The 26,030-nt window shown below is 36.7% G+C and overlaps 3 protein-coding genes across 4 annotated transcripts; 1 reads left to right on the top strand and 2 right to left on the bottom strand.

Moving 5' to 3' along the window:
• Window positions 1-2,864: 2,864 nt before the first annotated feature.
• On the bottom strand, window positions 2,865-3,278 carry LOC143607942 (uncharacterized). Its single transcript, XM_077083198.1, has one exon. The coding sequence runs from the start codon at window positions 3,276-3,278 to the stop codon at window positions 2,865-2,867; it is 414 nt and encodes a 137-aa protein (XP_076939313.1).
• A 251-nt stretch (window positions 3,279-3,529) lies between these two features.
• LOC143607930 (uncharacterized) lies at window positions 3,530-3,967 on the bottom strand. Its single transcript, XM_077083193.1, has one exon. It carries the CDS (start codon window positions 3,965-3,967, stop codon window positions 3,530-3,532), a length of 438 nt encoding a protein of 145 aa, XP_076939308.1.
• Window positions 3,968-18,765: 14,798 nt separating this feature from the next.
• On the top strand, window positions 18,766-20,723 carry LOC143607695 (protein REVEILLE 1-like). Of its 2 annotated transcripts, XM_077083055.1 has the most exons (6): window positions 18,766-18,839; window positions 18,944-19,055; window positions 19,157-19,218; window positions 19,307-19,639; window positions 19,733-20,269; window positions 20,378-20,723. In XM_077083055.1, exons 1-6 carry the CDS (start codon window positions 18,813-18,815, stop codon window positions 20,429-20,431), a joined length of 1,125 nt encoding a protein of 374 aa, XP_076939170.1. In that variant the 5' UTR covers window positions 18,766-18,812; the 3' UTR covers window positions 20,432-20,723. The 2 variants fall into 2 exon arrangements, with proteins under 2 accessions (XP_076939170.1, XP_076939175.1); XM_077083060.1 differs by having other exon boundaries at window positions 19,733-20,723.
• Window positions 20,724-26,030: the final 5,307 nt, after the last annotated feature.

Raw genomic sequence — 26,030 nt, 5'->3', positions numbered from 1 at the left:
TAGTCCATGGTGTGGGCATCTTCTCATAAGACTTTTGTATCTCTCCCATGCTGCGTGTAACGATCATCATCATCGGTCCGGAATCCGGTAATGCTGGCTCGGTATTTGGCAGTTTTATTAGGCAGAAAATATTTGAGAAAGTGTTCAACCATCTGGTCCCAAGTGGTGATGGAACCAGAGGAAAGAGATTCTATCCATTCCAAGGCTTGACCCCTTAGAGAGAAAGGAAAGAGTTTGAGTTTGATTTGATCTTCTGAATAGTTTTGTATTTTAAAGGTTCCGTAGATTCGTAAGAATCGAGATATATGAGAAAGAGGGTCTTCGTCGAGGAGACCATGAAATTTAACTGAATTTTCCACCATATGGATGGTGCTTTATTTGATTTCGAAATTTTCGGTGATTTCGGGTGGAGCCACTCCATTGCCGTAGCCTTCGAGAGTTGGCTTGGCATATTGGCTCATGTTCGGCTCATTGTTCTGGGCTGCCATCATTTCTTCGGTTTGATTTTCTCCTGATGTGGCGGCGTCTACTGATTAGTCTTTGATGGCTTCGGCGGTTTCTACAGTCCGTTTACGTGCTCGTCGACGAAAGAGTCGTTCCGGTTCAGAAATTGGAGAAACAAGCTCAGGCTCAAAAGTAGAGTACATACATGGGACTATACAAAGTGAAAACTAAAGTAAAAGTTATCTAAATTTAAACTAAAGGTTATTCTAAGTTAAACTACGAGTTAGGCTAAGCTATTTTAAACTAAACTAAGGTCTAAACTAATTAAGCTAAAGTAAAGGTTAGGTAAATAAAGGATAAAATTAGGCTAGCCGTAAAATTATATAGTTTAATAGTAAAGTAATATATATATAAAAAAAGTTAAAAAATTTGTACAATTATAGAAAAGGATTAAATTAAAACTTGGATCGTTCTTAGAAACGTACCGTGTCCCCGGCAACGGCGCCAAAAACTTGATGTGATGTGAGCGTTGCGGTTAAAATATGAAAGATTGGATGATTTAACTTTTGCACAAAATCGTGTTTTAAATATATAAAAGTGATTTCTACAAAGAATAAACACACACAAAATAGGCAAGTGTACCTATCGTATATGTAAAATAGTATTGGTAAGAACCAAGTATCGATCCGTGGACACAAATGTTTCTAATAATGAATCGTTGTTTTACTTTAATCGGAGGTTTTAATCATTTTGGGGTTAATTTTTTGAACTTTTTATAAAACATAAATACTTATATATATAATATATAGGTGACCAAGACGAGAATTTTAAACAAGTAGTTCAATTATATGAAGGTTACCATCTAAGATCAAGAATCCACTGCATTTTATCATTGATAATTAATATGTAAACATGTGGTAAACTTGCCGTAATAATATATGATAAATAGCTCCTCATTTCTAAATGAGCATCTATGACAAAAAAGGAGTAGCATGCGCATTTTAAAGTCGACCCTTTCCTAATGTCATGCAACCTCGAGAATGTCAATTTAAGTTGGCAAGTAGTTTTGTAAAGTAGAAAGATTAGGATTGACTTCGATTTCTCAAACACCAATTCTAACAACTTAGGGTGGTTATAGTTTATCACATAACCTCCCTTTGGTTGATTTAAGTAGGTTATAATTACACATTCCGTTAACATATGATTTCTTTAACTAGCATGATATCCTAAGCAATTGCGTTAGCGATGCCATTTTCAGATTACCAAAACTTAGAGAAATAGATCATAACTTATATATCATCATTTCTAAGTACAATATAAGAATCCATGTTTCGATAAGTTATCAAAGTATTTATATCTTTCAAGAACATGAATCGATCATGAATGATTGCCAATATAATTGACAATCACCAACTTTGAATTGTTTAATTAAGATGGTGAAACATTTCTCATCAAAAGATAATTGCAAGATAACCATGTACTTTACTAGACTAAACCACATGTCTTGCATAATTATCAAGTAAAACAAAGCTTCTTCATAGATATCAGATGGTAAATGGAGTTTAGCACATAATGAGCATAGTTATGAACATTAGAATGGATGATGATAACAAACACATGATTGAACTAGAATAATCTAACCAAATGTGGATGAATCTTCCTTCTTAATGATGATGATGATTGATGATGATGACCTCCAAGCCTTCAAACTCTTCACTAGATCTTCAATATGAGTGTTAGTGGGTGTTTTTATAAGTGAAAACCGGATAGAACTCTCTTCAAGGCACACCAAATGAGTGCAACATGAGCCACTATTTATAGGCTGTCTGGAGTGAGAAGCACGACCTCGTGCTTAGGTTGGCACGCCCCCGTGTTTTATTATGACATGTGCCAAATTCATTTTGTCTTTTCTTGTACATGACCACGACCCCGTGGGCAAGGGGCACGGCCCCGTGCTTTTGTTCCCAGTTTTTGTCTTTTCTTGTAGATTTTTGTCTTTTCTTATGTTCAGAAGCATGGGGGCGTGTTTCTTGATTTTCTTGTGTTTTCTTCCGTTTTTCTTCGTTTTTTCGCTTGTTTCTTCTTTTGGGACTTGGTTTCACCTGAAATTGTATTTTATTATGATAAGTAGCCTTCTGTGCTATGTTATTTGATAAAAATTGCAGTTTTTAGAGATTATTTGATGCTAAAAAGATGTATATTTTTTTGTACATCATCTTTGCATTTGAGGGAGGGTCCCAGGTAGGATCTACGGTATAAACTCCCGTCAATGATTTTGTACTGGAGGCGCGAATTCTCAGTCTTCTGGCTTCCTGCCTGTCCTCCCGAACGGTCCCATCTCGTAAGTACTGGAGAATGGGAGTCATCCAGTTCGGCTAAGGTCTCTCCACGCTAGAGACCACTTCCTCCAATATTGACGGTCACTTGATAGTTTCTACCTTGACGTTTTTTGCTAGGTGGTCAAAAGCCACGTGCGCCAATTTACTTAGTGCGTCAGAATTTTTGGTGAGGCCTCGGGATATGTGGATGACTTCCGCCTTTTGGAAACCTTGCAATAGTTCTTGTGCCATTTTCAGGTATTCCACCATCTTAGGGTCTTTGGCTTCATAATCCCCTTTTACCTGGTTGGCTACTAGCAAAGAATCGACATGGGCTCTGATGTACTGCACCTCGAGTTTTGCAGCCATTCTTAGTCCAGCCAAAAGGGCTTTATACTCGGCTTCATTGTTGGTACTTGGGAACTCCAAACGCATTGCGTAAGTCAACTCGATGCCTTCTGGGCTGATGAGGATAAGTCCTGCACCACTCCCATCCCCAGTGGAGGCTCCATCCATATAGAGGTTCCACATAGATTCATCCTGGTTGTCTGGGATTTCGATTTCGGTCCCCACCTGTGAACTTTGGCAAAATTCTTTCTCTTCCCCTTCCCCAGAGGTCGTTTCAGTGATGAAATTGTCCACAACCTGCCCCTTGAAAGCGGTTTATACTCAATGGCATGATCCCCCAATTCTATGGCCCACTTGGCCAACCTTCTTGATATCTCCGGCTTCATGAGGATTTGTTGAAGGGGCTTGTCAGTTAGGACTCAGATGACATAGGCTCGAAAGTACCTTCTCAGCTTCCTTGCTGTGTAAATCAAAGATAAAACTAGCTTCTCCACCGGGAAATATCTTTCCTCAAGACCTTTTAAAGCACGGCTCACGAAGTAAATAAGGATCTGAGCTTCCCCCCTTTCAACAATGAGAACCAAACTAATTGTTTTCGCGGTGTGCGAGAGATAACGGATCAGGACCTCCCCTAGTAGAGGAGTTGTGATTATGGGTAGTTCGCATAAGTGGGCCTTCAGTTCTTGGAAGGCTTTTTCTGCTTCTGAGTCCCAACAAAACTTGTTCTTCTTCGTACTCCTTCTTAAAACTACCATGAACGGGAGGGTTCTCTCGGCGATTTTGGAAAGGAACCGGTTGAGAGAAACCAGCCTCCCGTTGAGCCTTTGTATCTCCTTAATATTTCTGGGCCTATCCATTTGAAGCAAGGCTTCTACCTTCTCCGGATTGGCTTTGACTCCCTCCTTGGTGACCAAACTCCTAAGAACTTTCCCTCTTCCACCCCGAATGAATATTTGCCTGGGTTGAGTTTCATATTGGCCCCCCTAAGTGTGTTGAAGGTTTCTTTGATGTCGTTGAGCATATTGTCTTTGTTAGTGCTTTTGATGACGAGGTCATCCACGCATATCTCCACATTCCTTTCCCTTTTCTAATTGAACAGCAGATCCATGAAACGTTGGTAGGTGGCCCCAGCCTTTTTCAATCCGAAAGGCATATTGGTATAGCAGAAGGTCCCCTTATTAGTATAGAATGTTGTTTTCTCTTCATCTTTGGGGTCCATTTGAATTTGATGGTACCCCTTATAAGCATCTAGAAAACACCTTAGGGGGAACTAGGCGAGAGACTCTATTTTCTTTTCTATATCGGGAAAAGGGTACGAGTCTTTTGGGCAGGCTTTATTCAGGTCCTTGAAATCAACACACATGTGCCAGCTATTGTCTGACTTTGCAATCATAACGGGGTTTGATATCCACCGGGGATATTTGACTTCACGTACTATCCCGGCTTGCAGTAGTTACGAGGTTTCCTCCAATACTTCCTGGCTCTTTTGAGGCCCCAGGGTTCTCTTCTTCTGTTTGAACGGCTCCATCCAATGAAACTCATGTAGACTATGTTGTACCAAGCTTCGCGGGACGCCGGTCATATCCTTGTGTGTCCATGCGAAAACGTCAGCATTGTGGAAGAGCACCTCCTTTAACCCGGCTTTGCCTCGGTCGGACAATTGGGACCCAATTCTTACTGTCTGGTTTGGGTGTTCCCCATTGAGAACCCATTATTCCACTCCCTTCCTTGGCTTGGTCCCCTTTCCGATGCTGGCCGCTATCTCGGTAGACGATCGGATGTTCGCGATTCCCTTTGGAGTAGGGAACCTCATATACCCGTGCACGGTGGAAGGGACAGCTCGTAGCACCTTTATCCCCGGTCGGCCAAGTATGATATTATACTTTGAAGGTGCGCGTACCACTGAGAAATGGAGGTGTACGGTCCTGACTCTTTCCCCATATGTTAAAGTGAATGGGAGGGTCAAGGATCCTAGACGCTCCACCACCTCTCCTGAAAATCCCATGAGTGGACACACATCTTCCTCTAGTTGATTTTTGATTTCTCTCTGTAGTCTTACGAAACAATGTTCGTACATGACTTCCACCCCACTTCCTCCGTCGACATGGACGCGAGCTACCCGGTGTCCGGCTATGCTTGCCGAGATATTTAGGGGCATCTCCCTGGCCTCTTCCTCCTTCATCCCGGGGAAGGTTACCTCGGCCTTCATCCATGTTGTGCTTGGGATCAGAGATCCCACTCTTCCCACTTTAACGATTATTCCCGGGTCTCCTCCCTCCTCGTCTCTTCTCCTTATCATGTCAACAAAATGTTTTTCTCGTCTTCCTCTTTAACTTTCGACAGTGACCCCCTCGCGGGAAGGAGTAGTTTCCCTGATTTCAAAGTCGCCTCCCACAACTTCTTTAACTGGACATAATTTTTCGGTGGTGTGCCCATGACTCTTGTGATAGTTGCAATACCTTGAGGGGTTAGGTTTGTACGCTTGTTTGAAAGGGCTGGAGTTTTTGGGACATATTTGCTCTTATCCGCTGCCAACACATCTTCCCCTCCCAGCGGTGGTTTTTCACCTTGTAGGGGTCTGTATCGACTTCCTTCGGGGAGCATGTTGGTTTGGAAACGAGCCGGATGGTACGTGGTAGATGGCATGTAGCCGGAAGGGTTTCCGGGTGGTCTGTAGGGTGTGAAACGGGGTTTTTCGAACTGTGTCCGCATCTTCCCTGGACTGGCAGTTCTGATGCCTTTCCCCATAAAGGTTTTGGTGTCCCTTTCTTCGTTTCCCATTCTCTCAGCTTGGATCCCGTCTCTTTCCCCCTGAAAAAGACCCTTACCTGGTCCATGAGTTGGTCGAAGGTGGTCGGAAAATCTTCCCCCAATTTCACTGTCAGCTGAGAAAATCTTACCCCATTGATGAAGCCACTTATCTTCATGACCTCTGGAACACCTTTGATGTTCATACTTTCGGCTACGTATCGGTGCATGAACTGCTCCACCTTTTCTTCATCCCTTCTCCTTATGTGTAAAATTTTGTTGGATACTTAATGGCTTTCCTCTGTTGGCTAAAATTTCTTAAAAACTTTTCCCTTATCTCTTCATAGTTGTCCTTGCTTCCTGGCTCCAGGCTATTGAACCAGACTCGTGCTCCTCCTGTCAAGTTCTGAGGGAACATCAAGCACCAAGCTGGCATGGACCACCCACTGACCATTCCAGCTCCTCGGAATGCGTGAAGGTGGTCTTCCGGGTCTAGAGTTGCCTCAGAGGGGTAACGGAGATTGGGAGGAAGGGTTGCCTCAGCGATTCGCCGTGTGAAATTAGACATGTCCGACGTGTCTGACGGTCGATATGGGGTGTCTAGGGCATCGGACGCCGACTCTTTCTTTTCTTTTCCTTTAACGACGGATAAGAGGGTGACTAAGGACTCCAAAAGAACATTGGAGTCTTTAGCTTGCACACTTCGTGGTTCTTCCCCTCCTTCCGACGTCGGTGTGTTGAATGACAACCGCATCTTAACATCCATGAGCTTCTCATTCTTTTCTTGTTCTTCTAAACACGCTTTGAGAGCATCCCTGTGAGTTCGTATGAACTCATGAGTTATATCCCATTTTTCTCCCGTCGTTTTCCTTTTTTCAGCTCTTAAACTTTGGTCCTCTTCTTCTGTCACGTCTTCTATCATTATCGGCCCCTCTGTGTCTAGTTGGCTTCCCTGAGATGCATCTGTCTTAAGAAGATCTGTGATTCTTTCTTCAGCTATGATTCTTTCTTTGGTTGTTACTGCTGGCGCGCTTTCACCGTCGGTGAGGGGTGTGAACGTCGGGGGTGTATAACCTGGGTTCTGGCCGGTCATTTCGTCTAAAACCATGGGTTGGACTGTTATTTACATAGGTACCACAGATGGCACCAATGTTGAGACCTCAAATGAATCGTTATTGCTCGAGTGTGAGTGTGCGAGATCTGTGTGGTGGTGTTAGTTGTGAACGACCGCTTGGCTGGTGAAAATGAAGTAGTTAGTTATATTCAGTTATTGTTTGTGAGCATGCCCATTACAAATAGAGTGTTACATATATAGGGTCCCGGAGGAATATTTTCCTCGGACCATTGCCCTAGGATCTATCCTATTATCCAGCGGTTACTGTCTTCTCTACTGACTTTCGCAGGAGACTCGCTTTTGTGCACTGGTATGTCCTTTGTTCCAGGAATACGTAAGCTTCCACTCTGTCCGGGTCAGCTCCATAGCGACTGGTCTTTGTTGACTTTGGTCTTTGTCTTGGCATGCACTTTGGTATCTTGGACTAGGCTTCACTTCTTGGGCCTATTCATCTTGTTAAGGTTCTTTGGGCCTTGCCATGTTAAATATGAGGTATCCTCATCAGATGACGAGACTATAAAATCTTTAGGGTTTCTTTGAATTAAAAATCGGTCTCCTTATAAAAGTTTGTTGTGGAAATATTAGTGTAGTTTGTGTTGTAATTTTACTTTGTGTTGGTTTCTAGCGATTTGCTAGGTGGTTTAGTGAAAGTTGTTAAAAAAAGCAAAAAGGTCGATGGTGAGATTGTCGATGCTCAAGGTGGTGGGGGATGCGAATAGTGCTGGTGGTGGTACTTAAATATGGCTAAGAAATACACATTTTAGCTTTACATCCAGACTGGAACAGAGAAATACAACCATTGAATATAACATTAGCTCAAGACCTCAATTAATTACAACATTGTATAAATATAGTGTGTAAATATAGTGTAGTGTAATTACAGCATAGTGTAATTATAATACGATGTGATTACATAACTACACTACTTTTATATATAACTACACTGCTTGATTCGCATAGTTTGCACACTTTTTTAGTTTATACGTTAACGTTCCCCGCCCTCCCTCTCTATATATAGGGTAAAGTTATTGTAATAATGCATAGTTTTCTAAGAAGGCTATGAATAAATATGAGTATTTGGATCAAAGTAGTTAGTGGTTTAGATTTATTTTGTGTTAAAACGTATAATGTCTTATTTGCATGAAAGATTTTGCTTTAAACCTTCTTATAATTCCTATGAAACTTTGATTTCTTATTTAAACTATATATATATATATCGTTTTGATCAAATACAAATGAAATTAACGTGCTAGACGTGAGAATCAAGTAGAGTAATTATGTAATTACATCACAGAGTAATTATCATAGAGTAATTACATAATTACTTTACTTGTATATATAATTACTCTACTTGATTCTCACGTTTTGCACGTTAATTTCTTCTGTACGTTAACATTCACCTACACACACACACATACATTCATACAGGCAAAATGATTCAATACAATAATCTTTTATCGTACATTATGTACGCGACTTTCTACACTCTTTGATTTCAAAAAACAAGCGAGCCCTAAAGCGAGAAAACTTCGACGTCTCCTCACCTAGGGTTGAAATTCATCATCATCATTCAAGTTTTGAGTTAATTCTCCAGGTAATCGATCTCTTTCCATTTCAATTTCTTGGTCCTGCGATGGTTGATGTGTGCCTCAATCATCAAAAGCTTAACCTTTTTTGAAATTGATACATGAAATCACATCACAAGATCTCGAATCATCAATTCTTCCAAACAAACACATTTGGATCTTCAATGAATCAATTTTTGTTTTGAGCATAATATGATTTTAACCTTGAAAGTATTATGTTTTAAACTTGAACGCTTTAGGTTTTATCATTAAAAATATCAGGATTTAACCTTTAACATTTTAGGTTTTAACCTTGAACGTTTTAGGGCTTAAACTTGAACGATTATGGTTTTGGAACCTGACTTGAACGCATTTGTTTTTTAACCTTTGACGTATTCGCGTACCTAATGTACGTTAAGCGATTATTGTATGTTAAATGATTTTTAAAGATAAATGTTTTTTTAAGTAATTTAAAATTATATAAATATATCTTTTGTTATAAAATGTTTTTAAAGTAAATGGTTAATGGCTAATTTGCCCCTACGTGCAAGGCACATGACCTGATTTAATGAAATAAACTAACATAGTTAGGGTCAAATAACTAACAGTGTAGCATTTTAAAATGCAAAGTATAATTCAGGTAAATTTTATACATAAAGAGCAATCAAAAAAATTCAATTCTAGCATAAAGAATAATTTTTATAATTATGTCATTCTTTTATAGTATTTTTAGTAGTTTTTTTAAGGGAAAATTCCCAAAATGGCCTTTTTGAGTAGAGAGAAATGGGTAAATAGCTATAAATTTCTACACATTCTCAAAATAGCCTACCAAATTTGGACTGAGGAGATGAGATCTGGAAAAATCTTTAGACGAATAGAATTCTGACAAGTGTCAAACTTTTTCAAAATCCGACGGTTTTTTTAAAAATGTTGGGGGACCAGTCCATATTTTTCATTAAATGTTCTTATAGAAAGACAGTCTTTTCCAACAGTTTAATAATGTTTCCTAACAAATCCCCTCAACTTCCAAAAACTTTGGAAATTGTGCCTTCAAACCCAGTCTTTCAAGACGCATTTCGAGTGAATTTGTACCAAGAAAACCATAGATTTATAAATATTGAGGGATTCATCCATATTTTTTTAACTAAAACTTATTTTCCAAAGCTTTATTGCCAGACGAATTATTTAGGTATCTTATCTAACCCCTACAAATTTTAAACACATGGAAAAATGTGTCATTTAATTTTGTCTTTCAAGACACTTATTTGATAAATTTGAACTAAGGGGATCATATTTTTGAAAATATTTAGGGACCCGTCCATATTTCTTCACAAAACTTAATATTAAAAGTTGTCTTGCCAGACGGTTTATTAAAGATTCTTATCTGGACCCTACAAATTTTGAACTCATGGAAAATGTGCCTTACAAATTTGTCTCTGAATACACAAATCATTTTAATTTGTATTAAGGAGACGATTATGTAGTATAATCTTACGTGTCCGTCCATATTTACATTATATCTGTCATCATCCTCAATCCTGAAATGCGTGTTACCTTAAAACAAGCTTCAAGTAAATCAATTAGCTTGGAATGGTTGATGTTTGAAGCAAGACTAACACCTCCCCGTTTACAGTTTATTGCAACATAATCATACATTCCGTTACCGGCTTGCCAATTACCACCATAACAAATAACAACATTATCAAATTCAATGGAAGTTAAGGTTTATGGTGGTATGAGAAGATGGTTTAGGGTGGTATGAAGGGGAAGATGAAGAAGATAAACTCATGTATATTATTTGGACGATCGTGCCGGAATAGACGGAATCTCATAATAAATTATTGGTGTAGACGGATTATAAATAAATTTTGAAGGTGTGGACTAGATTTCAACAAATAAGAATTAAACTAATAGCTCGTCTTCTTGGTACAAATTCACCCGAAATGCGTCTTGAAAGACAGAGTTTGAAGACACAATTTCCAAAGTTTTTGGAAGTTAAGGGGATCCGTTAAGAAACATAATTAAATTGTCGTAAAAGACTGTCTTTTTATAAGAAAATTCAATGGAAAATATGGACTGGTTCCCCAACATTAAAAGTAAACGTCGGATTTTGAATAAGTTTGACACTTGTCAGAATTCTATTGGCCTAAAGATTTATTCAGATCTCGTCTTCTCAGTCTAAATTTGATGAGCTATTTGAGAATGTGTAGGGATTTAGGACTATTTACCCATTTTCTCTCTTCAAAAATGTCATTTTAGAAATTTTCCCTCTTTAAACAAACAAATAAATAAAGTACTAAAAATAAACTAACTGCCGCTTTTGAATTAAGAGCGTCACTTCACCCATAATGACTGAAACAATCACTTGCTTGCTACAAATGTATAATTATTATAATTCTTGTAATTTTACGACCTTAAAATAAGGGAAAGTTTTCAATTATAACTCTCCTGAAGAGTGAGAAAATGGTGTTTACTCTATAAATTTTTAAAATTTTCAAAATGGAAAAAAGAAAAATAGACTGTGGTAACACTTTAGGAAAAGTTCCAACAAAATTTCTACCCCAATTATATACTGACACGTGTAGAAAAATATGACAAGTCAGCCAAATTTCAAATTTTTGAAAATGTTGAGAGAGTCATTCATATTTTCTCACTAAATGTTCTTCTCAAAAACAGTCTTCCTAGACGGTTTTTTTAATATTTTCTACTTGATCTGCACAAATTATCAAATTCTTAAAAATTGTTCTTTTAAATTTCATCTTGGCAGACGTATTTGAGACAAATTTGTTCCAGGGAGACGAGATTTATGTTTTTGTTCTTACAAGTTGGAATCTCGTCCAAACCGACATGATTTTTTTAATCCGTCCACACCGACAATAATTAAGTAGATTCCGTCTACATTGACAGGTTTAATATAAATATTTTTGATTAAATACTTTTTCTTATTTTTCATGTTATTATATCTGATCCTTTGTTATTCATTGTTCCATTATTCCATTCTTCTTATTCCATTATTCCGTTGTTTCATTGATACTGTAAGGCCCCGGTCCCGGTGCCCTACTTTGGTGTTGGATTTACTCATAAACATAGTTCTAAATATCAGAGTTAATTAAAACTTTCGTGGAATAATAAAAGTAGTCAACAATTCATTACAAACATTCAACTTGTCTTTAAAAACATAACATAAAACATCTTATTTAACATCATGACAAATCCTTCTGCAGATGCCAGCTTCTTCAGATTTTTCCATGTGTCTTCAATCAAGCGAGCTGCCTCAGCCTATTAACCTGCGTGCATACTAAAAGTCAACTACGTTGAGTGAGTTCTAATTAAAATAGGTAACATACAATACATTCACATACTTACTCATACGTATCCGTAGATACATGTTACTTACTTAACTTCCTTTACTTTCTTTCGTACACATATAAGCACATTCCTTCATTCTTACTTCCTTACCTTTATTCTTTCATATTTTATCTTTCTTTATATACATACTTATATGTTCTAAAGAGCATTTCGCCCTATAACCTTCGCAGATATTATTAGGCAACCATTTACATACCCGGTTCTTTAGGTTAACAATTAATATATCAAACATTAACGAATTTAGTTGAGAATCATTGAGTTTGATTCGTTTTTACCAGTTATATACAGATCTAGAATTACTTAAACGAATCCGAACCTAGAAGAGCAAGTTTATGTTATAAACGTACCTTAAACGAGTCGGTTTACGAACGCGATTTAGTCCCGATGTAGGTTTTGGCTCGTTACAATGTTCTAACACTATCCAGCTCGGGTTCCCAACTCTGGATCTTGGCTCGGGATAAAGGATGGTGTTCGTGTGTGTGTTTTTGGTGGTGTAGGCTATGGTGTAGAGATGGATAAAAATGAAAAGGTTTAGGGTTTAGGGTTTAAGGAGTATTTATACTCCCTTAAGCCCATGGACCTAAGGCCCATTCCATCTCTTATTCCATCTTTTAAAGTCCGAACCCACCTTCTTATAGTTTATTTATCTAAACTGATACATGACACGTTATTGAATAAACGAAATTTCCTTTATTAATCTAATCGAAAATAGGATGTTACAGTTACCATGTGTTATTCATTAGACATGAAATTTGACAAAGTCGTGGTTTGTTATGGAACTGAACAATGTACTCGTTCCCAAACGATGAGAATATGTTGTCGTCATAATAGAAACCAATGAACCTGGGACCCATATCAATAATCTCCACACGATCTCCCCTCTTAAACTTCATGATTTTGGATGAAAATGAAAAGGGTTGTGAAGAGATTGAGATTGAAGATCAAAGAACAAGGAGAATGAACATTTAAAACACACACACACATATATATATATATATATACATACTAGCTTTTAGCCCTCATATTACGCGGGTTTATTTAGGGTTTTTATTAATATTCTTTTGAAGAGTAAAGTGCAATTTTCATCCTTGTTATTAATTTTTTCATCACAACATTTCCTAAATTTAGAATAACTTAATATATCACAGTACCTTGCGAGAAGCAGTAAGGCTCTCGAAGATCTTCACTGACTATATCATCAATTAAAGTACCTATATAACTGAATTCCCTCTTAAGAACAATGAGGGGTTTCTCGTGTCTAGAAACATTTATTATTCCATAAAATATTTGTCATAAAGATGATAGATTAACAGAATAAAACCAAAGCAATTGATAAGAAAATTAGTAAATTAATAACAAAAAAAAAAAACAAACATGAGGCCAAACCTAAGCAACAACCTTTTCGTAACAGCTCCACTTATTGTAGCAGAGAGAAAAAGTCCTTGAAATTTTTAGTCATGAGAGACATGGATGGTGGGCAGGCAGTAATCATGCTCCAGAAGAAATGTTGGTCTTAAAACTAAACAATTCTCCAATCCTAGTAACGTTATCAACGTTATCAATAATAACAGTAATCTTTCAGGTAGCCCGGTTAAGAAACAATGTAATCAGTTAAAAATAAAATAGAATTTGAACCCGGAATAGTCTAAAAAATTCTTTCAGCCGAGAATTTGAATCCAAACCCTTGTTGAGAACTTGTAGTCAATTTTGAGACTATTTTGACAAAAGTACGTCTTCAAAATTTGAACAAAAACTATCTTTTCGGTCAAAACTCCAAAACATTAATTTTGGTAACTATAATTTGAACAAATTACCAGTTTACCCGTTGTTGAAAACTTGTAGTCCGTTTTTGAAATTATTTTGACGAGAGTACATCTTCAAAACATAGCTCACTTTAGGTTCGTTTTCAATACAAGGCAGATTTTTTGTATGGGTTGGGTTTCGTTTTGTTTTTTTAATTTATTTTCTAATTATTTAAAACAGATATGTGTAGTTGTTAATGATGTTCTTGTCAAGTCAAATCAGTCTAAAAAATTTCTTGAACCGAGAATTTGAATCCGAAACAATTAAGTTTTAGTTCCTTAAGAAACTTGCAAAGTTTGACCCGTATAAAAAATGCCAAACAATTCTTCCGATTAAAACTCGAAAGCTTGACCGATATTCTGTATGATTTGGGTCGGGTTGTACCGAAAAGAGCTTTCATTCAATTCTTTACATTTCTAAAATTTTTTTAGTTATTAAAAAGCTGATACATGTAACTGTTGGTGATTTTCTTTTGACAATTTAAAATAGTCTAAAAAATTGTTGGAACAGAGAATTTGAACTTGAAACAATTAACTTTAAGTTCCTAACAAACTAGCAAGTTTGACCCATATTGAAATGCCTAACTATCCTTTTGGTCAAAATCCTAAAACATTATTTGGTAATTATAAGTTGAACAAATTACCAATTAATTACCAATTTATCCCTTGTTGAAACTTGGCATTCAACTTTTGAGACTATTTTAAAAAAAAAAAGTGCATCTTCAAAATTTGCTCATTTTGGGACCGTTTTCAATACATGGCAGATTTTTTGTATGAGTTGGGTCAGGTTATACCAAAAATAGCTTTCGTTCAATTCTTTATGTTTTTATAAATTTTACTTTTAGCTAATGTGGACGTTGCAACAACACTAATACATTCGGACAAAATCATGCTTCACTTACCTTCAATCTATTAGTTTAGTCATATTACACATTGGGTTTTAAATGAAGCAGGGTTGAGTGTATAGCTTCCAAAACCTCCGTTAAATCGACCTTCAGCTCCAATTCCAAATTTCCAATGGTAGTATCTCCACCTACAATAAGAACCAAAATCTCATAAACTTTCAGGTAAAACAACCGACCAGTTTTGACATGCATAAAAAAGTACTCGTCTTGTCATTTTTTTTCGTGCATAAGGTTTTCTAATTTTATATGCTTTGTTAATGTAGTTTATATCACAAATTAAGGCAAAGACCGGCTCGGGACAATGCACAAAACTTGCGTTTCAACATTCAAGCTGGTCATCAATTTTTTAGGTTTAATATGTACTAGATAATTGCATCAATTATGCAAATCCAAGAAGTGCCAAGATATATATTAAAATCAATATTCCGTTTATGTATAGTTTATATCACTAAAGAAAATATTTGCAACTTTCTAAGTAAAAAACATCAATTTACCAATATTAATAGAAGCCTTGCTAGTTATGTCCTACAGATCATCCTTTTAATACTGACTGTTAAATATAATCTTTCACATGAGAGACAAATAACAAATTTAGAATTTGTTCTTAATTGAAAGTGTATTCGTATTCGATTGTTTCGAAATTATGAAACGAAGAGTAATCAAGTAATTGATTAATACCAAATTCAAAACAAACGGATAAATAAAATTATACCTTTCGGAGTCCATAAATCGTCAACCGCGAGATCGCCGGAGAGGTGAAGCTTGCCGCCGTCAACCATCGGAGGTTTCTAAAAGAAGAGTTCTGAACATAGAGAGTGGAGATTAACAACAGAAATATTGCAGCGGAGGAGGATGACGTGTCAATTAGAAGAAGATGAGGGAGACGGCTGTGGATAGAGAGGCGATCGATTCTCATAATAACATACAAGGGTTGGTATCCGGGTATAGATCACCGTTGACCCGCGAATTTTTGGGTTAAATCCATGAGAGCTCAACATTTACAAATCAAGCAATCTGGTGGCTTGAGAGGAGGCAAGGAGCGACGTGGGAGTGACACGTATGATTTTATAGTAGACAATTATATAGAAGTTATATATATATATATAACATGAGTTAGGGACCTCTTAAATTTTAAGAGATACCAAACTCATTGTTTTATATACAACACATAATGAAAATATATATATTAAGGGTAATTAAGTCTTTACTCAAAAATGTTACATAATTTTCATTTTTTTCAAAATATACTTACAACTTTGGTCTCTTAACTTCACTATCTTTTTTTGTAAAGTTTAATCATAGTTACAAATATGTCCCCTAATTCAAAATTAACCACCCCACGACTTTTTACCAGCCATAACTTTTTCACATGTTAATATTTTTTTAAAAAAATTACATTATAAAAACGAGCATTTTATTCTCTTTTATTTGAATATGATATTGCTATAGTTTTTAGTTTTAAAAAGTTAGCATGTTGTGCGCTTACCATATAGAACCGGGTAACATGTCGAGTCGGGTCATTTGTAAAAGTAAATTAGGGTTGGAATGAGTCGATACAAAAATGGTTAATTTGGTTCGGCTTCGAGTAGAAAGGGGCTAGGTCAGCATGTTGTCGAGTCGGAACGGGTTTGGGGCCAAAACGGGTTGCTTTAAAAAATGGTTTATTTCAAATTACTGTATATTTCAGGTTTGCCTTTTGATTTTCGCTACATGTTACGCATATACCACCGGGGCCGATAAACATGTGTCCAACACTACGTAACGCACATAACCCAATCTTGGTAAGGGCTCAACCCAACGCCCTACACCGTTAATCGGCATGGATTACAGGTGTGGTGTTGGTTAAGCATGTTTTAATGTCAGTAACGTACATTGCCGTCCGGTTACGAGCGTTCAATCTTTGATTACACGCAACTGGCTTTGCACGAGTTACACGTCCAATTTTAGGCTACATGTGCACTGTCATCAGGTGACGTATGTGCCGACCGACACAGACTATGCGTTCAATGTAGAGTTGCGTGCGCGTCCCGCTACATCGCGGGGGCACACAACTAGTCTTACAAAAACGTAGGATTTGGACGGACCATGAAGGAAAACATAAATATGGTTTCCTTGAAACAAATTTGTCCTAAATGCGTCTTTCAAAACGAAATTTAAAATAAATAATTTTCAAGAATTTGATAATTGATACGGATCAGGTAGGAAACATTAAAAAAACGTTTGGAAAAGATATTTTTGAGAATAAGATTTAATGAAAAAATATGGACGGCTCCCAAACATTTTCAAACTTTTGATCGGCTTGTCAGATTATTTTTTACTCGTGTCAATATATAATTGGTATAAAAATGTCAGCGAAACTTTTTCTCGAACTTTTTCTCACAAAGCGTCGCCCAATCCAAAATTTTTCGTCCATTTTGATAATTTCTCTTCAAAAAGAATTTTCTCTAAAATGAATTGGTTTAAAAATAAAATAAAAATGGTAAAGACAATAAATATTTCCAGATCTTTGCAAAAACCTTAGAAGACCACGAGAATCTTGACACGTAACGAGCTTATTATCTCCAGCTACACGCGCCACTCACTTTTTCCCAATATTTTATTATCTCACCACCCAAATAAATAAAAAATGGAAAAATCCCAGCGGCACTTGTACATGTGGCATTGGCAGTTGTACGTTAACTTTATTTCCTTTAATGGGATGTGAAAGAAAATTGACCCCGGAAAAGCGTTGTCGTTTTAATGAGTGACAGATGACAGCCACGTGTTCAGGTCCATCTTTCAACGTGAGCCACAAACCTCCACCAATTTCTCGAGCGTTCTAAAACCCATTTGTCTAATAATAATAATAATAATAATAATAATAATAATAATAATAGTTTCTGACGTGTCACCCCCTTTCTCCCTTTTTCATCCTCCTTAATACAAATCTCTTTTCATTTCTTTCCACAAACACAAACAAATACTCTCAACTCCTCCTCTTATTACTCTCTCTCTCTCTCTTGATCGCATCCTATCTCCGGTCACCGGAAATTGTTTTTTCTCGCCGGTGGAATCGTGTTTTTAGGTGTTGAAGGATTTTTGATGGTGTTTGAAACCATGGCTGAGGTTTGTTTTCATTTTAAATTCATAGTTTTATATTATTGTCTAATTTATGGATTTTTATTTTTGTATTTAACTAGGGTTTTGTATTTACTGTTTTTATATGAAAAATCTAGTATGTGGATAGTTTTATTCCTTATTCATAAGTGATTGGTTGATGAGCTTTGACTACTGAGGCAGTAATTATGTGAATATTTTGTTAAAAAATAAAATCTATTATATGTATACTAGCTTTTGAACCCGTGTATTACACGGAATTTGTCAAATAATAAAAATAAAAAGATCCATTATTTGAAAGAAATGAACAAAATTAAAGGTAAAAATAAAATATATAGTACAAATAATAATAATAAGAAGTCTAAAATCTCAAATTTACAAAATCGACTTTTTTATATACAATATTTGCATAAATTGTTTTGACTAGTTACCCGTGGATAACTATGATGAATAAGATGAGAGATTAGAGAATTATAATGAAAATTATAACTCATTTCTCAAAATTGTTTTGTTACATGACCCATGGATTGTTAGGATAGATAAAATGAGAGAATAGATAATTAGAAATGAAATTATAACCCCATTTGTCAAAATTATCTTGACCAATGACCCATGGATTGTTAGGATGAATTAAATGAGAGATTAGAGAATTAGAAAGTAAATTATAACCCATTTGTCCATATGGTTTTGCTCCATAACCCATGGATAAGTAGGATGAATGAGAAGAGAGATTAGGCCAATAATGAATGTGGGATTGCAACATCATCCTCATTATTTTCTTTTATTAGTATAGTTAGATTAGATGTATGGATGTATTCATGGTTAAATTTATCAAATTTAGATTAGATTGATAATTGATTGTCATTTGATGGTTTTAAAGCTTTTTTTGTTTCTTGAATTTGAATTATTGATTGATTGATTGATTGATAAATACTCCTTAACAAAAGGGGTTTTGATTGACTTGCTAAATGTGCATCAATTAAGAATTGTATTTATGAACCAAAAGTGTCGTTGAATGTCGATTTTGATGTATTGTTTCTTGATGAATGCAGGATCTCAGTGAAGGATCAGCTTCGAATACTATTATTAAGAACGATCAATTCATGTCACTGGACGATTATGCCCCCAAGGTTTCTTTGCTTTTCATGACTAATAGTAATAATAAGTAATAAATTATTTATTTATTTATGCCCTTTTCTTAGTTTGATCTTGGTTTTTAATCTCAAATAATTAGGTTAGAAAACCATACACGATCACCAAACAGAGGGAAAGGTGGAGTGAAGAAGAACACAACAAGTTTCTTGAAGCTTTAAAGCTTCACGGGCGCGCTTGGCGCCGAATTGAAGGTATTTCATTGTTTATATCTTTTATCCATTATGTTAGTTTTAACAAGAATTTGAATTGAATATTGATATCTAATCCAAACACTACCCTATTCTATTTGCAGAACATGTAGGCACGAAGACCGCGGTTCAAATTAGAAGTCATGCCCAGAAGTTTTTCTCTAAGGTATGCTGCTACTCTTCTACTTGTACTGATAAGTAAATATTATTTCACCAAATCAGGAATATTTTATGTTTCTTTTCTTGATGTTTAGGTGGTTCGTGAGTCGACTAGCGGCGATGCGAGTGAGGTCAAACCTATTGAGATCCCTCCACCTAGACCAAAAAGGAAGCCGATGCACCCTTACCCTCGTAAGCTTTCGGCTCCAATCAAAACTGGCGGTCAACACGAGCGGTCAACGTCACCTAACTCATCTGGTTCAGATCAAGAAAACCAGTCCCCGACCTCCGTTTTGTCAGCAGGGGGTTCAAACATATTCGGGCTCGGTGATTCAAGCTCACCAAACACGGGCTCTTCCCCTGTTTCATATGCTAATGGTGTGAAACCTGATCTACCACTTGATGAAAACGAGTCATCGCCTTTAACGGTACTGATTTCATCTTTGTATTTGGCAAATTATTGCTCGGTTAAGCAGAAAGCCGGAAGTATAATGGTTTATTATGTTGGGTCATTTTTCTAGAAAGTGGAATCTTGCGGTGAAGAAAAAGAAAAAGAAAGTTCACCCGAGATTGGATCGACCCAAAGTTTGAAGCTTTTTGGGAAAACGGTTACCATAACCGATGCCCACCGACCGTCTACGCCAAATGATGTGTCGGAGGGCAATATGCTCCCACAAAAGTTGATCCCTGTTAGTTCTTTACCGTGTGGTACACCTGTGTACTACATGCAGTATCTTGATGAGAACTCGCGGTCTTCCACATCAATGACACCTTGGTGGACCCCTTACAGTGCGGTATCGTACCCTGTGGTCCAACCCGTCAAACCCACAAGCCAAAACGGTTCGGACATGCAAAACGAGGACCCGTTAACGGGGAGTGACACTGAAAGTGGTGTGAAAAGGCCATTTTTGTTGGTAGCAAGTGAAAGATCGGCATTTAAAAAGCAACATCGAGGCGATTCTGACAAAAAGGACGTGTGCGTAAAGGGCTTTGTACCGTATAAGCGGTGTTTAGAGCAGAACAGCCATTCAAGTGGTGAAGAGAGAGAGGAGCAAAGAGTAAGGCTTTGCTTGTAGACTTTTGGATGCAATGGTTTTTGCAGATGAGATGAAATTAAAATGATATCTCTCTGTTTATGCCAGAATTAACATGGTATTGGTGCACAGGTTATGAGAAAGAACAAGTGTATAAAGGGAAGATACTATTATATGCTTTGGTGATGCTATTCCTTAGTTTTTGGTAATTATTGCCCTTTTTTTTGGTTAATTTTTGGTAATTAATGTGTCTGTAACTTGACTTCTGTTTGTAGTTCTGTTTTTGCCTAGTTGGTTTCTTAATTATGTTGATGGGTTCTGGTTAAAGATCATTCATGAATTTGAAGCATCATTTTTGGATTTAAGAGATTTAAAGAAATTGAACATTTGTTTGAATTTGTATTGTGTATAACACCTCCATAAATAGAATCAGTTCGCAAGTTCAACAACTAGCTAACAGAAAAATAGTAGCAAATGTATCATTTTAGTGCGCCTATTTATAGAGATGTTTGGTAACAGAAAAATCATAACAAGTATCTCAGCCCGATTTCTGGTGGCACGCTCCCACACCAGCACTGCCCGACGAAGGGGGATGGGTAAAGCTATAGGCAAGAAAAACCTTTTGACCCTTCTTTCTAAATGTCTATATAGAGATGTTTGGTGTGTTGGTTATAATTGTTAGATAAGCAACATTAGTATTGTCACACGACACTAAAGAATCTAAAATGTACATATACTATTATATTAAAGCAAATACCATTTTTTCACATGTCATTTAATTAGACACTTTACATAGGCTAGGCTGTCAAGTGTACGTGTTTCTATTTTTTCAATTTTATTTTCCGTTCATGAGTGATAAAATAAAAGATATGTTCTTAAAACTATGACCACATGAAAGATATAAATCATCAATTTTCTCCCTCACTCCCCTAACCAAGAACTCATCCATGTCCTTATAAAATTATATTAATTTTACATTTATACAACCATATTTTTAAAACTTGATAAAATGCCGAAATGGCTAGTAATGGATTACTTGGTGTTATAAATCTGTGTTGGGCTTAGAATATGGGCTGGTCTAGCATTGTGTGGGTCGTACAAGATGATCCAGAGAAGCAAAAGAAAGGTGAAGAAAGACCAAAGCAATATTTAAAGAATTGAATTCCAACCAATAGTTTGCATTACATGTATATTTGGTAATATTTAAAGATTGTGTTAAGATGAATTTCATAACCGTGTAGGTTGTTGAACTGGCCATCTTACCGGTTCACCAGTTGAACATGACTTAGATTCAAGAATCAAATGATGTCACAGTTATATCAAAACTATTTATGTATCACAATAAATAAAAATGATATGTTAAACTGAAAGTTTAATATAAGTATATGTTATGCTAGTCAAATTTATTATTGAATTCAATTTTCTGAAATATAAGTGTGTTAATCAATTAGCAACGAACTGAACTCAAATTCGACACTGATGTATTAATCAAATTACATTTTAACCGAATCGTAGTGACATAGTCAATGGGAATTTTATGAGTCGCCAATTTGATACATTTTCAACTCACATTATATGTGTATTATGTCTGTTAAACATAATGAATGACTCATCATTTAAGTTTCCCCTTCTTGGTCCTTTCATGTTACTAAATATGAGATTCTTTTTCGATTCCAACTAGGCAAATACAATTCCATGCATCTTAGGGAGCACGTTATTAGTTTTTAAGAATATTCGCATAGATAGATGCTTGCATATTCCTTGGATATTAGTTATAGAGGTTATCTATATTATAATCCTCACACTTTTCATACTCACACTTCTCGTCATGTTTCATAGATAAATTTATCGATTTTGTTACTGCTCCTACTGCAATTGATCCTTATTCTTGGTTATTCCACCCTTATATTCCATCCACTTATATTACTTTGTCCACACCCACCCCTTCTTTTTATCCCCCTCATTTAATCTTTATTCGTTCTCATGACTACACTCCTTAACTAAAACACATCGCTGGCCAAGAACTTCTTTATATTTTCTCTGCTCTCTTTTACAAGTCTACCAATTTCCTCTAGGATAAAAAATGACTGGTATGGTAGTAGGTTATGTGTAGAGAAGTTGTTGCATACAGTCTTACCAGACATGAGTATTGGTGTCTACTTTTGCTCACGCCATTGCCAACATGTTTGGTTGCAAATGGGTTTATAGGATCAAGAGACATCCTTATGCACCAGCAACATAAAGCTTGACTTGTTGCCAATGGCTTTAATGAGACTGAGTGTATTGATTATATGAGACATTTAACATAGTTGTCAAACCATTAACATCCGGTTGGTTTTATCGGTTTTCTTTTCTCGTGACTGGGACATCCGATGGCAACATCACCTTTTCAAGGATACTTTTCTAAACCATGTGTATATGACACCACTTGGTTGGATTTTTTTATTCAGACTCGTACACATCATGTTTGCGTGTTGAAAAAGGTCTTTATAGCCTTAAGGAAGTCCCAAGAACTTGGTTTTCCAACCTTCCTCTGTTCTCATTACATCCACATTTATTCGGTCTCTTTTTTTTCGTTTGATGTCGAGATTCAATTATATGCCATGTGAAACATGTTGATCATGCGTTTATACTTTCACCTGCAAAATTAACCCAATTACTAAATTTTGGGTAATTATGGGCATTTATAATAATGTTGTAGGGTATTTTGGGTCATAAAGAAATTTTTAGTGGGTCTAGATTGGCTGAATTAAAGAAAAGAAAAACCTTGGGGGGTTGCAATTGATATCACAGTGGATTTTTTTTGTTATTTCTATTCTGATTACAAAGAACCATATAGATAGTAAACGAGCTATGCTAAACCAGGAAAAGCATTGTTATAAATTAGCTCAAGATTGGTTGTCTTGATTGTGTTGACCCTTAAACTTAGGAATGGAATATGATGCAAAAGAACTTATCCTGTTAATTCCTTAATTTTGTTGTTTCCTTTTCCAACACTCCCCCTCACGTTGAGTAGTGGGATTTCCGATACTCAACTTGCCAAGACAATTGCTGAAGATCCCCTCGTTGAAGGTTTTGTTAATATATCTGCTTATTGGTTTGAACAAAAGGCAGTTCTATAATCCCTGCTTCAATTTTTTTCTTTGATGTTATGTCTATCAACCTCCACGAGCTTTGTACGATCGTGTTGAACTGGATTTTATGGAATTTTATTGTAACTTTGTTGTCACACATGATCCTACTAGCTTCGGTTTGGGGAAACCCGATCTCTGTCAGAAGTTTACATATCCATAGGACCTCCTGTATGCCCTGTGTAATTCCTCGGAATTATGTTTCGGCACTAGACAATGCTACCACTTATTGTTTTTTTACTTCTTCGTGTAACTAGATTTCCACCAACCAAGGTGAGTATCACGATATTGATCTTCCATCATCTTTATCTCCCGCCCAGTCTACATCAGTGTACAACTAGACTTTCAGGTGTTTATTTGGTGGGAAAAGAACCCCATGACCTGTTGTTCCTTTGAGATATTTGATGATCCGTAATATTGCTTCTATGTGAGTTACTTGACGTTGGTGCATAAACTTGCTAACTACCCCTACCGCATATGCAATATCTAGACGAGTATACGAGAGGTATATAAGTTTTCCTACCAAATGTTGACATATTTCTTTGTTTGTTAATTTTCTTTCTTTTTCCATATGGAGTTTACGATTTACCATCATAGGGGTGTCTGCATGTTACAGTCAATCATTCATGTGTTCTGCTAGGAGATCAAATTTTTTTTTACAACTGAAGATCTCGTTTAGACCTAAGCACCTCAATTCCGAGAAAGTACTCATGTCTTCCCAATGACTTCATCTCAAATTCTATAAACAAATCCTTCTTCAACTTCATCATTTTTCCTCGTCATCGCCTGTAATGGTCATGTCAATGACATAGATAATCAGACATGTCATAAGCTTATATTTTCGTTTGAGAAAGATATTATGATATGAATTGCTTTGGTGATACCCAAATGTCCTCATTGCTACGGTGACTCTTCCAAACCAAGCTCGAGGGGATTGCTACAGCCCATAAAGAGATTTTTTTCAACTGACATACTTCTTTTGCTTTGAAGTTTCATGTGAATCCGGGTGGGTCCTTCATATATAGTTCTTTTTTTAATTCGCCGTGAAGGAACACATTTTTCTCATCAAATTGATGGAGTGGCCATCCTTTATTTGCGGCTATTGCAAAAAGTACCAGAATAATGTTAATTTTAGCCACTGGAGAAAATGCTTCTGAATGGTCAATGTCATATGTCTAGGTATACCCTTTAGCTACAAGTCACAACTCATAATCTTTCAGTAGTCCCATCGAGTTTATATTTAATTGTAAAGACCCAACGACATCCATGAGCTTCTTTCCTGATGGAAGTTGTTAGAGCATCGACTTTATGATCCTCTATCCTTGAGTAACTTATGGATAAATTATCCTTAAGATATGTTCAAGGTTGCAAAGGATTAAGGATCCTTGGTATTATCTGTTTACTAATAATTGTATTTGAGTGGTGTTATGTTTGCTATATATAACGGCTGGACGACTTAGTCACCCTATTTTAGCGCTACTCGATGACTCTTGCACGTGGTCAAAGAGAAGGGAACAACTAGTGGGAAGAGTGGCGTGATATAGGAAAACTTGTTAGTTGTTATTTTTATTTATAACGAGATTATTGATCAGTTAGGAAGACACTTGTAATCTCGCACACCATAGCATTTCTGAGAACTCTCTCTAGCACAACACTCACACTTAGCTTTCATTGTAACACTGATCATAATCTCCACGTTTGTAACCCGATTTTTACATTAATAAAGTGGTGATAGACGATTTGTCATCACCCGGGGTTTTTGTGTCGGCGATCCGAACCAGATCAAGGGCTTTTCCTCGAAAAAATCTATGTGTTTGCGTTTGCAATTGATTTATTATCGTTCATATCAAATTAGCACTAATCCTCACTAAACGAATTTGGTTACAATATCATTAGTATATTTTTGACCAAAACAATTTGGCACCCACCGTGGGGCAATTAGTGCTATAATTTAAAAAATAGTCTATCAATATTCAACTTTTCATACCCATATCACCATCAATGGCCTCTCAACAATCTTCTGCTTCATCAACCATGCCTTCCTCAGTTTCACTCCCACCGATATCCTCACTACCAATGCCTCCTCCAATTGCGAGAGCACCAAGGCTACTACTGCTGGAAACAAGTCGCAACTACCAGTCTTTCAGAGCTCGAAAACCACTGCTGCCACTTCAGTGGTTAATTCTAGCAGCGAAACAAGACTAACTAGAGGATCCTTCCGGAGATAGAAGAACTCAAGAGGACTAAGAGGCTAGCGAAGGATTAGACTCCATTAATGCCTAGGATGCTGAATTTTACCACTCCGGGATCCTTGGCTCGACTTACTCAATGATCATCTATCCTTCAACCGGGACCCGTGAGTCAACAGACTCAAGGATTCTCGATCTTTCAGCAAGGATCATCCATCCTTAATCCGGGTCCATGGATCAGCAGGTTCAAGGATCCTCGATCTTTCAGCAAGGATCATCCATCCTTAATCCAGGGTCAATGGGTCAGCAGGCTCAAGGATCCTCGATCTTCCAGCGAGGATCATCGATCCTTCAACCAAGATCCTCTGGGTTGTATCACCAAGGATCCTACAATTCCCAGCCTCAAGGATCCTTCTTCCAGAATCAAGGATCCTTAGAAGTTCAACATCAGAGGTCTTCAGAGGT

The sequence above is a fragment of the Bidens hawaiensis genome, unplaced genomic scaffold (assembly GCF_021521415.1).
Source record: "Bidens hawaiensis isolate Kalapana, Puna unplaced genomic scaffold, B.hawaiensis_p1.1 tig00002125_1, whole genome shotgun sequence".
NCBI classification, from domain to species: domain Eukaryota; kingdom Viridiplantae; phylum Streptophyta; class Magnoliopsida; order Asterales; family Asteraceae; genus Bidens; species Bidens hawaiensis.
Note: the sequence above shows the minus strand (reverse complement) of the source record. Positions and strands in the feature narration are given on the sequence as shown.